At 34.3% G+C, this 14,622-nt stretch overlaps 1 protein-coding gene across 1 annotated transcript in view; it reads right to left on the reverse strand.

Moving 5' to 3' along the window:
- Positions 1–3,119: 3,119 nt before the first annotated feature.
- The window catches only part of LOC107717265 (arf-GAP with GTPase, ANK repeat and PH domain-containing protein 1-like), an 87,063-nt gene continuing 75,560 nt past the window's right edge, over positions 3,120–14,622 (reverse strand). The window contains exons 13-16 of the mRNA XM_016523951.1: positions 13,169–13,330; positions 4,349–4,503; positions 4,151–4,241; positions 3,120–3,346 (exon numbers count right to left, since the gene is read on the reverse strand). Coding sequence (XP_016379437.1) covers positions 3,120–3,346; positions 4,151–4,241; positions 4,349–4,503; positions 13,169–13,330 — 635 coding nt within the window. The remainder of the gene's footprint in view (positions 3,347–4,150; positions 4,242–4,348; positions 4,504–13,168; positions 13,331–14,622) is intronic.

The raw sequence follows: 14,622 nt of genomic DNA on the forward strand, positions 1-14,622 counted from the left end.
AGACGGGCTTATTATTGAAAATGCAAACTGATTGTCTGCCAGCAGGAGGCGCTTTAAGAGTGATAAAATTAGCGGGTTCCCTGGTAACGGCTGTAATCAAAGCAGCTCCGCTCATGAACGCTACTTTATCAGATAAAATAAAAATGCCATCGAAACTTTTCTGAAGACAGTCAATTCCCTTCAGAGATACATTCATATAAAACACCCGCGACGTGTGCCAGCAACATGCTAATCATGCTAAAAACATGTTAGCAACATGGTTGTCATGCTAGAAACAGCCTAGCAACCACCCCAGGTACCCTAGCAATATGTTTTATATCTATTTTTCTGATAGACTGTATTGCCTTGAAAACATTCAAACTTTAATCTTTAAAACTATTTTAACATTCAAACTTCTTCAAACTGAAAACTTTCAGACTGCAAGCTTTTAAAACTTTTTCAAACTTTCTAGCTAGGCTTTTTCAAGCCAACTTAAAGTTTGTCTACAAACTTTACTCATCTAGTTTTATATTTTCTGTTGTATAATTGTATAATTCCTGGTGAATAACTACACTACCAATAATTCTGAAGGGAAATTATGCAAAACAAAGTAGCTGCCTCATAAATTATGCTGAATATGCTCAATTATGATAATAATTCTGAGGAAAAAAGTCAGAATTGCGAGATATAAACTCACAATTGTGTTTTTTTTCTCAAAATTGCGAATTTATATATCACAATTTGGAATTTAACACAGTTGCGTGTTATAAAGTAGGAATTGTGAGATATAAACTTACAATTGTACAAATATAATCAATTTTTTTCCCAAATAGTCGCAACAGTGAGTTTATGTCTGAGTTTAGTGTGATAATATTGAGAACTATTTTTAGAACTATATCTTTATTGTTATCTTTATAGTTATCGTGCTTGGTGTGAACGGGCCTATTAAAGAATAGCAGAGTCCACAGAAAAAAGGAATATAATATACAATTACCAGACCTCATAAAAACAGAATACATTTATAATACCAGCCTTAAATACATAAATATATAAATAAATAAATACAACTTTATTTTATATAGCACCTTTAAATGTGGTTTTCTCAAAGCACATTTGGTTTGAACAAAAATAAAAAATAAAAAATGCAAAATCTAAATAAATTAAAAATGTACAAATAAATTCATAATATCATAAAGTCATCATACTGGTTATTGGCTATAGCGTAAAACTAGATTTTGAAAATCTGAGTGGCGCTGGTCACCATGGTGATAAGAGTATTGTAGGTGGTTGCCAGGGTGTTGCTATGCAGTTGCTAAGGTGTTCTGAGTGTTTTTATTTTGTTGCTATGTGGTTGCTAAGGAGTTTTAGATGGCTGCCAGGTGGTTTTCCATTCTCATATCTCAATAATATTGTAGTCTCTCGACATGGCCTCCTTCGGTTTAAAACTGTGGGATTTCTCTGACCTGTTTAATCATGCACTAGGCAAAAATCATTCATAAATCATCCATGCACTAGGCAAAGTTCAGTCACTGTAAAGTAAGAGCAGAACTCTCCTCAACAAGCCACACCCTTTTAGGCATTATTCACATCTGTAACATAAACATGCATGATGAATTATGTGCTAGATACTGCCATTCCAACAGCATGTCTCAGCCTGATCTAACAGATAAAGGCACAAGACAGAGTTCAGCAGCATTACAATAAATCCTGCATTATGATGCACTAGACCAAAGCACAGGCCAGGCAGTGTGAAGGTGTCTGACGGGATTCATACCCTCAGGAGTGACTGATATACCCCTCTGCGTGATGGATAGCTGTCAGAGCCATCGAGAGCTCTCAGTTCAGCCCCAAGGGGAGCGGTTTGGGACTGTAATAGTGTCCTTAATTGCCACCAAAAACACTCTTTTCTCCAGGGCATTAGACAGATTGGGAATGTGAGCGAGTGTGTCAGGCTTAAAGGGGGGAAACACCTCGAGACATCGCCTGGAAGCGGAGCAGGTGAGCAGCTCCAGAAAATGGTCTATGGACCCTATTATCTCCTGAAACATCTCATCTTCTTCAAACAGCACTAATGGAGCGATGACTGGGTGAAGAATCTGACACAATCCAGTCATTGATCATTTAACTGACACTGGATGTAATGCTTATTGAATATGCTTTCACATCCTGAACAAAGAGCCCAATCTTCAAATACTACACTTCACTTTCTTAAATACTTACAGCCGCCATGTTTAATGTCTGACTACGCAAAACAAAGCTTTCTTTGAGCGTTTAATTCATAAAACATTTATAGAACTCGATTAAGAAGTCCAAACATTATTCAAATTGACTACAAATTGTGATTGTTCTGATAAAAATGCCAATTTATAACGCAATTTTAAAAAAAGCTCCAGGTTTGCTGTGCTTGTTTTAGAGCTGCACAATTTAGCCAAAAATTATATTATATTATATTATATTATTCTAAAACAATAATAATGGTTATTATCATCATTATTACTATTAATTAAAAAAATAAACAAAATAAGAGATTACTATTTTAATTCTTCACTGTAAATTTTTTTTTGTAATTATAATAACAAAAATAATTTTACACCAATACTAATATTTATGATTGTCGTAATTCATTTTTTTATGTTTTTATTCTGGCGGAAATATGCAGGAAGCCTTTAAAGCTTCTATTTTGTTGACAATAAGCACTTATTGCATTATCAAATGCATGTTATAAGTGACCCAAACTCACAAACAGATGCAGAGATAGAGTTCATGTGGAGCAGCATTTACAGTATTGTAAACCCAGCCGCTTTGAGACACTGAAAACATCAGATCATGAACTGCTCACGTGTAAAACAACACAGTGCCACGTTTCACTCTGAAACATGTAGTGCATATATCTAATCAAATTGCAGCCTTTGAAGTTTGTTTTTAAACTTGTGCAAAATAGAAAGGAAAGTTGCTAGTAAACTGGATGGAAACTTGGCTAATAACACAAAACCAAAAATAATTTGATTTTATTAGTTAATAAAACTATTCTAAACATTACTTCAATTCATAGGGGCTGGGAGAAAAGAATCTTGTCATGATGATTTTTTGACTTAAAATCTTGTTTTCAAGGCTACCAGCTAATGCTGTGGACAGGTGACTCACCTGGTGCTGTCCACCCCAGGTTTGATGTATCCTTCCACACAGCCCTCCCATACGCTGTTGGCCATGGCGTTCCCGATGGCCGTCATCACCATGCTGAGCTCCACAGGCCAGTCATCCAGGTCCAGAGACCGTACGCGGGACAGATGGGTGCCCAGGTTCCTGTGCATCCCGGAGCACTCGATACAGATCAGAGCGCCAAGGTTCAGACTGGCCCAGTCCGGATCTGAGAGACAATTACATTTCAGTTCTCCATACCAATATTACATTTGATGCAATTCAAACTCTGATATGCTAATTCGCGTGTGGTCTGATGGGTCATTCTCAGCAATTACTATTCCATAAACCATTAGTATTCCAAGTGTAAAAATGTGGAAGAAATTATCCAACAAAAAATAGAAAGAATTGTCTGAAAATTTGTTTATAATTTATTTAATTTCTACATATTTTTTAAATTATTTTTATTATTTTAAAATGTGTGAAACTACCCCAAAAAGTGTCTGAAAACGTATTTTTATTAAATTATTAAAGTTATTTAATATTAATTTTAAATTGTATGTTATTTTTTAATTATGTTTTATTATTTTAATGTGAGTAAAACTACTCAACAAAAATAGAACAATAATTTTCATTTAATTATTCCAATGAATTTTAATTTAAGTTTTTATTTTATTATTTTAATTACTTTAATATTATTTGTATTATTTTAATGTGGGTGAAACTACCCAACAAAAATAGGAAAAAATGTCTTAAAAGTTATTTTTTATTAAATTAAATTATCTAAGTTAATTTTATTATTTTTTATTATTTTATTTTTATTATTTTAAAGTGGGTGAAACTACCCAACAAAAAAATTATTAAAATGATTTTAATTTTATTTGACATTATTTTAATTATTTTAAAGTACTTTATCACATTATACCTCATGACACTATACAGCAAAGGAAAAGACAAACATATGATAAAATGTCTAATAAAATGAATCTAGCTTCATGTCCAGAAATGGGTGCCGTCACAATGTTTTACTCACTGGGGGCGTCACAGTCTGCACAGATGCTGTTTCCCCTCATGTTCCTGATGGACTGGATGACCACTGCATCACTCTGGCTTCCTAATCGAGACTATGTGGCATAATAATTCAGATATCACAGTTTGAAAAGAGCAGAAGGATACATAAGGCATATTAACCTATTTCCACAGTATCTAAATAAACATAATATCATCTTACCTTGTTCTTGCTGCTCTCACAGGACTGTAGACTGGCAAATATCTGGCTCTCAATGGCCTGAACCCAGAGTTCTCTCTCCTCATACGTGGACACCTCAAAGTGCCACATCTGACCCGTCAGGGACACAATGATGAACTCAAATGACTCCTCTTGCTCTGAAACACACCAAACGTGAGATGAGTTTGGACACAAAGTGATTGTTCAATTTGGTAAAGAGTATGTCTGATACTGACAGATTTAAAAATGAAAAAATATGACAAAATAATAATCAAATTATAAAAAAAAAAATGAATGAAATTGCAGATTAAAGAAACAAAAACATAAATGCCATTATTTCCAAGTTCGAGATCATCTTCACTAAAGGCTGAAAATACAAACATTTAAATGGCCAATATCCAAGGTGCATTATGGGTATCTGCGATTAGTGTCAGTTTCTGTTGTTCATCAGCATCGTAAAATCCAAGTGATTAAAAAGGTAAATACATCCATTAGAGTACTTATCTCATTACCAGTGAAGACTCATTATTATTGCAGCTGCCTAAATAGAATATAATGTGGGTTAATCATTCTGGTCACAGTAATTTCCACATCGCAAAAACACACGCGAGGTACTGCAACGTTTCTACCGAGCTCAAATGAGGGGCGAGAGGTGAAAAACAGACCATCATTTCTGCAATTTGCTCAGTATTCAGTTCAAAACCATGTTTACTTTTGATATGTACGGGACGATGATTACACACGTGAGTATTACGGACGATGAAGCTGCATGAGGCCATAATAGGTTCACAGACTCAATCACTGCAGTTGTTCTACAGAAAAAAAGGCTGTTTATTAGTATTAAAAACGCACAACATAACACCATTTATTGACGCCCACTGTAAATGATCATTAGCACATTACTGAGGTCTCATGTTTAGAGAAATTATCATGAATTATCAAGGTCATGTGCCAACCCCAGTTTTTTTTTTTTGGTAAATTTCTCCTCTACATTGTGAGATTTTTTTTTTTTTAAATATACATATATTTAACAGGGTTAGCTAGGATATTATAATATAATATAATACAATACAATACAATACAATACAATATTAATATAATATAATGATTATTAGCACATTAATAAGGTCCAATTTTTTCAATATTTACTTAACAGGGAAATAAAATAAAATAAAATATAATAATGATCATTAGCACACTATTTAGGTCTAATTTGTTAGAAAATTTATCGTGAATTATCAAGGAATTATGAAATAATATATAAAAATATAATAAAAAAGAATATGAATATGAATATAAACCTTTCACTAACTATTATAAACTATATAATATAAACTCATTTATATTCATATTATTCCTTTTATATTATTATTTAATGCATTTAATGCTGACTTTTTGGATTTTACAAATTAAAGCTACTTTATCATTTTTATCATGAACTATCAAGGAATTATGAAATAATATATAAAAATATAATAAAAAAGAATATGAATATAAACCTTTCACTAACTATTATAAACTATATAATATAAACTAATTTCTATTATTATTTAATGCATTTAATGCCAACTTTTTGGATTTTACAAATGAAAGCTACTTTATCATGTTTATTTGGAACTTAATGGATATAAAACCAAAGGATACGTTTATTCATAACAAATGAAGATTAATTGGTACATTGTAGAAACAAAACTTTAAAGTCTCTACCAGATGACACATTTCTGCCATCACTCTAATAAAAACTTCACACATAACTTTAAATTCAGATGAAATGTTGAGCGTGGTTTATCTTGAATGTAAAGCATATAAATCTGTATCTCCTCTCATCTCCGATCAATAATCTGCATATGATGACCCGAACACATGTATATCATTGGCAAAGACTCCCGTTCCCTTCAGCGGAGCGCATGGCCTCAAGCGAACGGCAACAATCCAATTAGTTTGACACCCTCCTCAATTATCCGATTTATTCACGGGACTTGACTCCAGGTCAGAGATCAATACAGAGCCAGCAGCTTTGTGTCTAAATCAAGGACTAAAGGGTGAAGGTGTGTCGCCCCAGTTGATCTCTCTGCTTTGTTTACATTTCATGCTTCTTTTTGCTGGAAATCAACCACAAATGTAAGACGGGATGCACAATACACATGGATAAATATGTTGCACAAAGGTCGATGGAACTACTTTAGTAGTATTTTCCAGAATGTGGTCAAAATAAGGGAACACATTTCATTTTTAGCAGAAATTAAAGCAAAAGTAAATATTTACTTTTGATTTTAGTAATAAGTAGATCGTGCAAATGGCACATATTTTGTATTTTAGTATCACAGAAGGGAATATATTGTATTTGGATAACATTTTGGCTGTCGTGATATAATTTCTCGCCTGCTATTATGAACAGCAACACAATTATCTGGCATTGCACTGTCCAGTGATTATACACCTCTGCATCTGAACACAGACAATTATTCTGTTGGCTGGCCATCTGATAAATTTGCCATTACAACAGGTAATTTCAATATGGAATTATTTAATTAAACATTTAAAGATAAATAAGCTATTAAAGTTTGTTTACATTGCAGTTTGTTACCCGCCACAGCTGATTTTTACCCACATTTGGTGGGTTGGCGGGTGTTAATTTCAAACCCTGTATATATATATATATATATACACACATATACACACGTTACAGTTTTTCACTAAAAGCAAATAAAAGTACAAAAGCCATTAAATCATTAACTCATTAGCTGAGTTTCCATTACCCTTCAAATTGCGTAAATTGAAATTGCGAATTGAAAATACGCCTAATAGAAACACGTTAATTTCGCAAAAACGCCCATATATCACAAAAAAGTTTTTACGCTCGCATGAGGTGGTTTTTCAGGCAATTTGAAACAGAAATATTTCGCTTTCTCACCGCTGTCAGTTTTTGATGTGTTTATTTTGTTATTGTGAGGAAAGCGCGCAGTATATATTTGCATATTCATCCAAACGCCGCTCAGCAGCCTTACCCCTGATTTACACTGCATACGTCTGCGGCGGGTTACGGCTCCGAAACGGCCACCGGAGCTGGTCGCGGCCACTCTAGTCAACGCTTGTGTTACCAGTCACGCCACGGCACGTCCCAGAAGCTGCTCTCCGCGCTGCTTCTGTCAAGATACACGCATACGCCTCCTTCGATTAAATATAATGGCTAGTGTAGCCAAAATCTGTCAAAATCCGTTGCCATGACTTATCGCGAGAGGAAAAAATGACGCTTTAGTTGCATAACATGGGTTAATGGAAATGCCGTCATTTCGCAATACTTTTTTATCGACATTTATAAAATATCGCCAAAGTTTTGCATAAATCTGTAATGGAAACGCGCCTATTGTGAAACTAGACATATACTACCAAAACCAGACAAAAGTTTGAACTCTTGACTGAATTTATAGTAGCATTATCTTAAAATGCATGTGATCCAAAGGCTTGTGATATTTAATTTGGTAAAAAATAAAATAAAATAAAAATACTTCAAATTTGTTTCTTTTTTTAACATTTTTAAAATTTTTAATTTGGAGGAAAAACATGTCAACAACTGTGTCAAAACTCTTTAAAAGAATCCCAGGATGCACTGCAGCTGGTTGAGTGAATGTCCAGAATAATCAGAATCTAGACAAAGCAGCTCAAATATAAGAGAGTTTTAATTTGTTTAACATTCGTTGGTTGTTCCCATACTTTCATAAGCATTATGTCACAGTACTGATGACTTTCTCTTATTCTAAAATAAGAAAAATGTCCCAAACATATGAGTGTAGTGAAGGTCTGAGAAAATAAAAGTGAAAATGCACTGCATTAAAGTAAAAAAGAAAGCATTTTATCTAAAAAAAAAACTACCCAAAGACTCTGAGGTTTGTTAATATAAAATGTGCAATAACACAAGCTCCCAATCAGCCACTGGTGCTCAGAAATTAGCAGTAATGAGACGGAGCAGCGCAGGTTCTGCCTGACTACATCCAGTTAAAATCCAATCTGAAAGACTGGAGGCAAAGAGGGCAGAAACAACTTACCTTAATTAATACGCTACAATAAAAGAAAGATAACAACATCTAAAAGCACAGTCTTTCTCTCCTCCTCTCCTCCTGGCCCTTGCAATCTTTCATTCATGTTTCTGTTCATACTGCAGTCACATTCAGACACACAAATTATTTCAGCTTATACGCTACTGTTCAAAAGCTTGGGGTTGGAAAGATTTTTTAAAAATTTTTGAACGCTCGGATCCTCACCAAGGCTTCATTTATTTGATTAATAATACAGTAAAAACAGTAATACTGCGAAATATTATTATAATTTAAAATTGCGGTTTTCTGTTTGAATATATTTTAAAATGTAATTTATTCCTCTGATGCACAGCTGAATTTTCAGCATCATTACTCCAGTCTTCAGTGTCTCATGATCCTTCAGAATTATTTCTAATATGCTGATTTGCTGCCCAAGAAACATTTCTTATTATTATCAATGTTGAAAACAGTTGTGCTGCTTAATATTTTTGTGGAAACCATGAAAAATTTCTTCAGGATTCTTTAATGAATAGAACGTTCAAAAGAACAGCATTTATTTGAAATAGAAATCTTTGCTGTCACTTTTGATCAATTTAATGCATCCTTGCTTAAAAACAGTATTAATTTCTTTCAAAAAAGAAGGGTGGGACTTGATTGCACCCATCAGGAATAAAGAATTTTATTCTTTTGAATAATACACTGTAAAAAATGACCGTGAATTTAACGGTAAAAGACTGTAAAAATGCTACAGTAAAAACCTGTTAAATGGTTAACGGTAAATTCCCCTACTATATACGGTGAAAAACTGTATTGGACATTACATGTATTGGACATTAATTTTACGGTAGTATACCATTTTTGGAAGTTAAGTTAAAACCGTAAAACCTAAAACATTGCTACCATATTTTTTACGATAAAATTCAGGCAACCACAGCTGCCGGTTTTTTACCGTAAATTTTACGGAATTTTTTTTACAGTGTATGTACTGAAATCACGCACAATAAGACCAGTAACCTTTATTGAAACACTAAACAGGGTCGATTTTGATCTTTAAGGTGAGATCTACTTCAGCAACATGAATACACAAAAAATTAAAGCAAATTAGCACAGAGAGTGAGAACGAAGGAGAGGAAAAGGAATTGCCAACATTTGCTCAAGTGCATCCCATCTAATGAAAGCAGATGATTCTAGTCCAAACGCCCTCTGGGTCAGACGCCTGCTCCAGTACCACATCTGGACCTGCCAGTGTGACCCGATTGCTATTCTGTCAGTGCATGCGGCCACGCGACCACAAATCCATCAAATCAGCCGCAAGGGGTTTAAGTCAAGGTGTGTGTGTGTGTGTTGCTTTACAAACTCCAATAGGTGACAATCTTGAATCTAACACATGTGCTCTAGTACACGAAACAGGTCTGGGCCTATAGAGATGTTAGTTGGTGTCTAAGAATTAACGGGCAGCTGGGAGGAACCAGACCTGCCTGTGCCATCTGTAAATGTCAGTGGCGGCGTTTGCTCATTTTACACATCATTAAAGGCAATATTCCTAACCTGTATTAGAGCAATCAGCACGCGCCCATTACTGACACAGGCCTGGGGGGATACGGGCCAAACACTGAGGAGGCGAGAACGCACTCACCGTCTCCATCAGACACACACACACACACACACAGTGTAAACAATAACACCCTTTACACACACACACACACGACACTTCAGACAATGAACTGAAAGTAAATGCAGACATAAACACTCCCCAACAATCATCTGATGTACATGAATTTACAAATATATACATGCAGTCGCCTTTATCTTCTTTAAAAGGTCTAACAGAGACACAGGGCTTCAAGGAAACAACACCACCGGTCCAAAAACACATGAAGCTTCATTTGCTGCTGCCTGAAACCGGGCAAGTGTATTTATCAGCCTGAAAGATCAAAACAAGTAATGCCACCTGGACATCATTATATCAGTATAAAAACTATATATACAGATTTCGAAGTAAAAAAAAAAAGATAGGACTAAATACTTTGTATTTAGGGCAAAGGTGAATCAAGAAGCTGATTAGGCCTTAATTTGTTATTATCAGAGATCGTTCAATATTGCTTTTTTATATACTGATTATTTATATGTTCAGATGTCTGATAATCGATAGGCAGAGCCAATATAAATTGTTTTAAATTGTTTATTGTTTTATTTTCTGCCACAATAATAACTAAATGTTCATTAGACTACAAAAATAAAAACATAATTAAAATAAATTGATAAAATATTTAACATTTTAATACATTAATACATTAGATAATTAAAATGTTAAAATGTAATAAGTTTAAATATATAAATGCCAAAAATAACAATAATAATTAGATTAGATGAATATATTTAATATTTAAATACATTAAAATGTAATAATAATTTTTTAATTTATATAAAAACAAACAATAATAATAATAATAATTAGATTAAATATTTTATATTTAAATATTATTAAAATTTTAATAATAATAATTTAATAATTACATTTAAATGTAATAGTAGTAATAGCTGTTACTAGTAGTGGTAATTTGTATATATTTAAAAATGCAATAATCATCAAAACTACTACTAGTAATAATACCTATTATTATATTTAAATGTAATTATTTAATTACTAAATTTTAATATATTTAAATATGTTAAGCTAGTGCTTATTTAAAACATTGAGTAATTATCCAAATGTACATAATTTGTAATCCACATTTTTAAAACTAAAACATTTTACAACACATTCAGTTCAGTCCAATTTAATATTACATTTTATTTTCTTTGCTATTTAAGAAGAAAAGCAAGTGTGTAATGAGTATGCAGCTTTATGTAAACTACATATAAAGAATAAATAGATTTGTAGAAACTGCATGTTTCCTATAGAAGACTACAGAAAGCCTAGATTAATCAAGCTCTGAAATTGCAGAGCAGATCTCTTTCCTGTACAGGAGAGAAGATAAAGGTATGGTCGCAAAGAAAGGCATTAAAGCTCCTGTCAGTCGACTCACTAGGTACCCTGGATCATCTTTTAAACACCTGAGATCATTATACCGCCGCACATTCAGCGGGAATGAAGGAGATGCTCCACTGAAGCTGTTCAAATGGAGACACTCTGCATGTACAGGAATTGCTTGAATCTGCTTGAATCAAAAGGACCGATTCAAAAGATTCAGCACTGAAATGAACTGATTAGCTAAAAAGTATCAGACATCTCAGCAAGCACACTTTTCCCTCTAACAATTCATTTAGTTGTCTAAGCATGTCTTAATTGTGAATGTTCACGTAAAACCATCAGCTGCCCGAGACCATTTGTGAATCAGCGCTGTAAAAATCTTCCAGACACTTCCCAGAGACGTTCGCTCATAAAGCCAAGCACGGAAAAGTTGCCTCACCTTCTTCGAGAGCAACAGCACATTTGATTTATGATGCTTCACAACAGCTAAAATTCGATTTCTGCCAGCATTCGCCGCTTTTGATTGCCCCGTAAATGAGATAAACTGATAGCAATTTATTCAAGGATCCAAGCACCCCCCTCCACCCCTCCCATCTCTCCCACTCCTCTGCCTTCAGCAGATACAACTTGCTCCATATGAGTGATTCTCATACTTAAGCAATATGTCTGTATTCTGCATGCACTCACCAGAACAGACAAGCACACACTAATAGAACCTTTCAGACTGCACAGAGGCAAAAAACGACGTTCATGATGGAAGTTCGTAGGAAATTGCGTCCGCACGCACATTCAGCCGCTGTTATTCTGCCAGATGACCAAGCCAAGCTTAAGAAAATCAGAGGTTAGCCCTCGTATTCTTGAGGAACTGTCTGCGTAATGAGACAGAACGAGCGCTAAGAACGTCTTTAACTCCAGCTGCAATGGTAAATGACCACGTTTGTGATCCCTTGAGCTTGTAATGTCATCCATACACATTTAAAATTAATAAAACAGTCACAATAGTGGCGCTGGATCATTTGAGGCGATTTCAGCTCATGTAAAAACACAATTAAACTTGATCCTGGTCGCAGCTAAAAACGGACGTGATCCAGAAGAGCATGATGAGGGGAAAAGCTATGAAAATGCTTTTTCAAACCATAAATGTTGACAGAATCTGTCTTTAGAGCACCTACAGACATGTATTTATCATTTAATGCTCGATTATGGTCTTTTTGTGACTTCAAAGATGTACACTGGCTCAATTTTTTTAGGAAGTGTCTGTGTCAACGTCATTGATGGACAGCGTCCATCTAGTTGATGGATTTGGCCTATTGGCAACAAAACAGCCTGAGGGAAGCGCTATTGTTTCCTCAATAACAACCAATTAGGAGACTGTATTTGTCATTGGGACGGGCAATAAAACTCAAGTGGTCTTCTCTGTTGCATGTGGCACAGAACAATGGATCAAATGGATCAAATCATTTACTAATTCAGAAAGAGATTAATTAATTTTATTAGCCACAGGCCAATTGGACCTTTTTTTTTTTTATTTGATAGCATTTTGTCACTAAAAGTGAAAGTGACGTGACATGTGGCCAAGTATGGTTACCCATCTCGAACTCGCAACCTTTGGGTTACGAGTCCAACTCTCTAACCATTAGGCCACGACTTCCCTAAGACAAGCCTACAACTGCTGAAACAGTTATTGATGCCCAAAAACTACTGGTGTTTGTGTTGATTTGTTACCAATGGGACAGTGAGATACAAGCGATATGGTACATGGTCATTTTTTGTACGAATAACACAAACTCGTACAGTTTTGCGTCCCTTTACCTTCATTCCCTGCAGAAAGGCCGTCTGGTTTGGTGATGCCTGTGCTCTTTTTCCGTCTGTGTTTCTTGCGGTTGGCATGAGGTGATGGTGGAGGCTCAAGTTTGGGACTGGTGGCGCTGCTCATGCCAGGGGCGGAGCTGAGAGGATCTGCCATCCCATTGGCTGAAGGAAGAAAAACAGACATGAAGTTAAACCAATACTAGAGTACCTGATTACCTGAAATTATTATTAACTATTATATATATATTAATATTTTACATTTTTATTTATTTACTGCATTTAATATTGTAACAATAAAAACACATCATACATTATTATTATATACACAAACATCATTCTGACTTAAACCAATACTAGAGTACCTGATTACCTGAAATCCTTACAGTCTAATGAGTCAAATTCTACAAACATTTTTACTACTTTTTTTTTTTAGATTTCTTATTTTATTAAACTTTATATAAACTATGTATTTTATTGCACATATTAAACAAATATAAAACAATAATAATAATACATATTTGTTTATAAATACTATTTTTGTAATTTTATACACTGTATATATACTGTATGTATATAGACTGTCATAGATATTTTTGAGCATCTAACCCCTAATCCTAACCACTTAAGAATATAAAACATGTAACAGCCAGATACATGTGCAGTCACAGATGTTTATTGCAAAAAATGGCCATAAAACAGTATAAAAGTATTACAAATTGTTGTATTCCAAGTCTTCTGAAGCCATGCTACATCTTTTATGAAGTGAGGAGAACAGAGCGAAACTTAATACAGTCACATCTGATTCAAAAGATAAATCCAAACTTTATCATGATGTAATTGGTCATGAGACACGCAAGAGCCAATCAGATTTCACAATCAAGGCTGATGTAGCACTTCTTCAGATGGCAGTTTTTGAATGTGTTTGTGATTTGAGCGTTATGTTGGATGGAGACGGGATTGCTTTTGGGTGTGTTTCTTGTAAAAATCAATTGTTTGGCCTAGAAAACTTGGAATATTTGTATTTTTTTAACCAATTAGTTGGTTTTGTTTTATATTGAGAATTGTGACTAGTTGGCTTTGTTTTATATTGAGAAACGCTTAGGGGTGGGGGTTAGGTTAGATACATTTACATTTATTCATTTAGTAGACGCTTTTATCCAAAGCGACTTACAATTGAAGAATACAATAAGCGATTCATCATAAAGAGGCAAATAAATGCAGGAAGTGCTTGCAATACAAAGCTTCAGGCATTGTTCAGAGTAGTACAAGCTAGACGGAGAGATTAAGGAAAGAGAAAGCAAAGTTAGTTTTTTTTGTTTTTTTAAGATGACGTCAGATAGTGACAAAAGAGATGAGTTTTCAGGTGTCGCTTGAAAATTGTCAGGGATTCAGCATTGCGGATAGGGGTGGGAAGTTCATTCCACCAGCCAGGAATGGTGAACGAGAATGTTCTG

This window comes from Sinocyclocheilus rhinocerous, unplaced genomic scaffold (assembly GCF_001515625.1).
Source record: "Sinocyclocheilus rhinocerous isolate Xijiao unplaced genomic scaffold, SAMN03320098_v1.1 scaffold1694, whole genome shotgun sequence".
NCBI lineage: Eukaryota > Metazoa > Chordata > Actinopteri > Cypriniformes > Cyprinidae > Sinocyclocheilus > Sinocyclocheilus rhinocerous.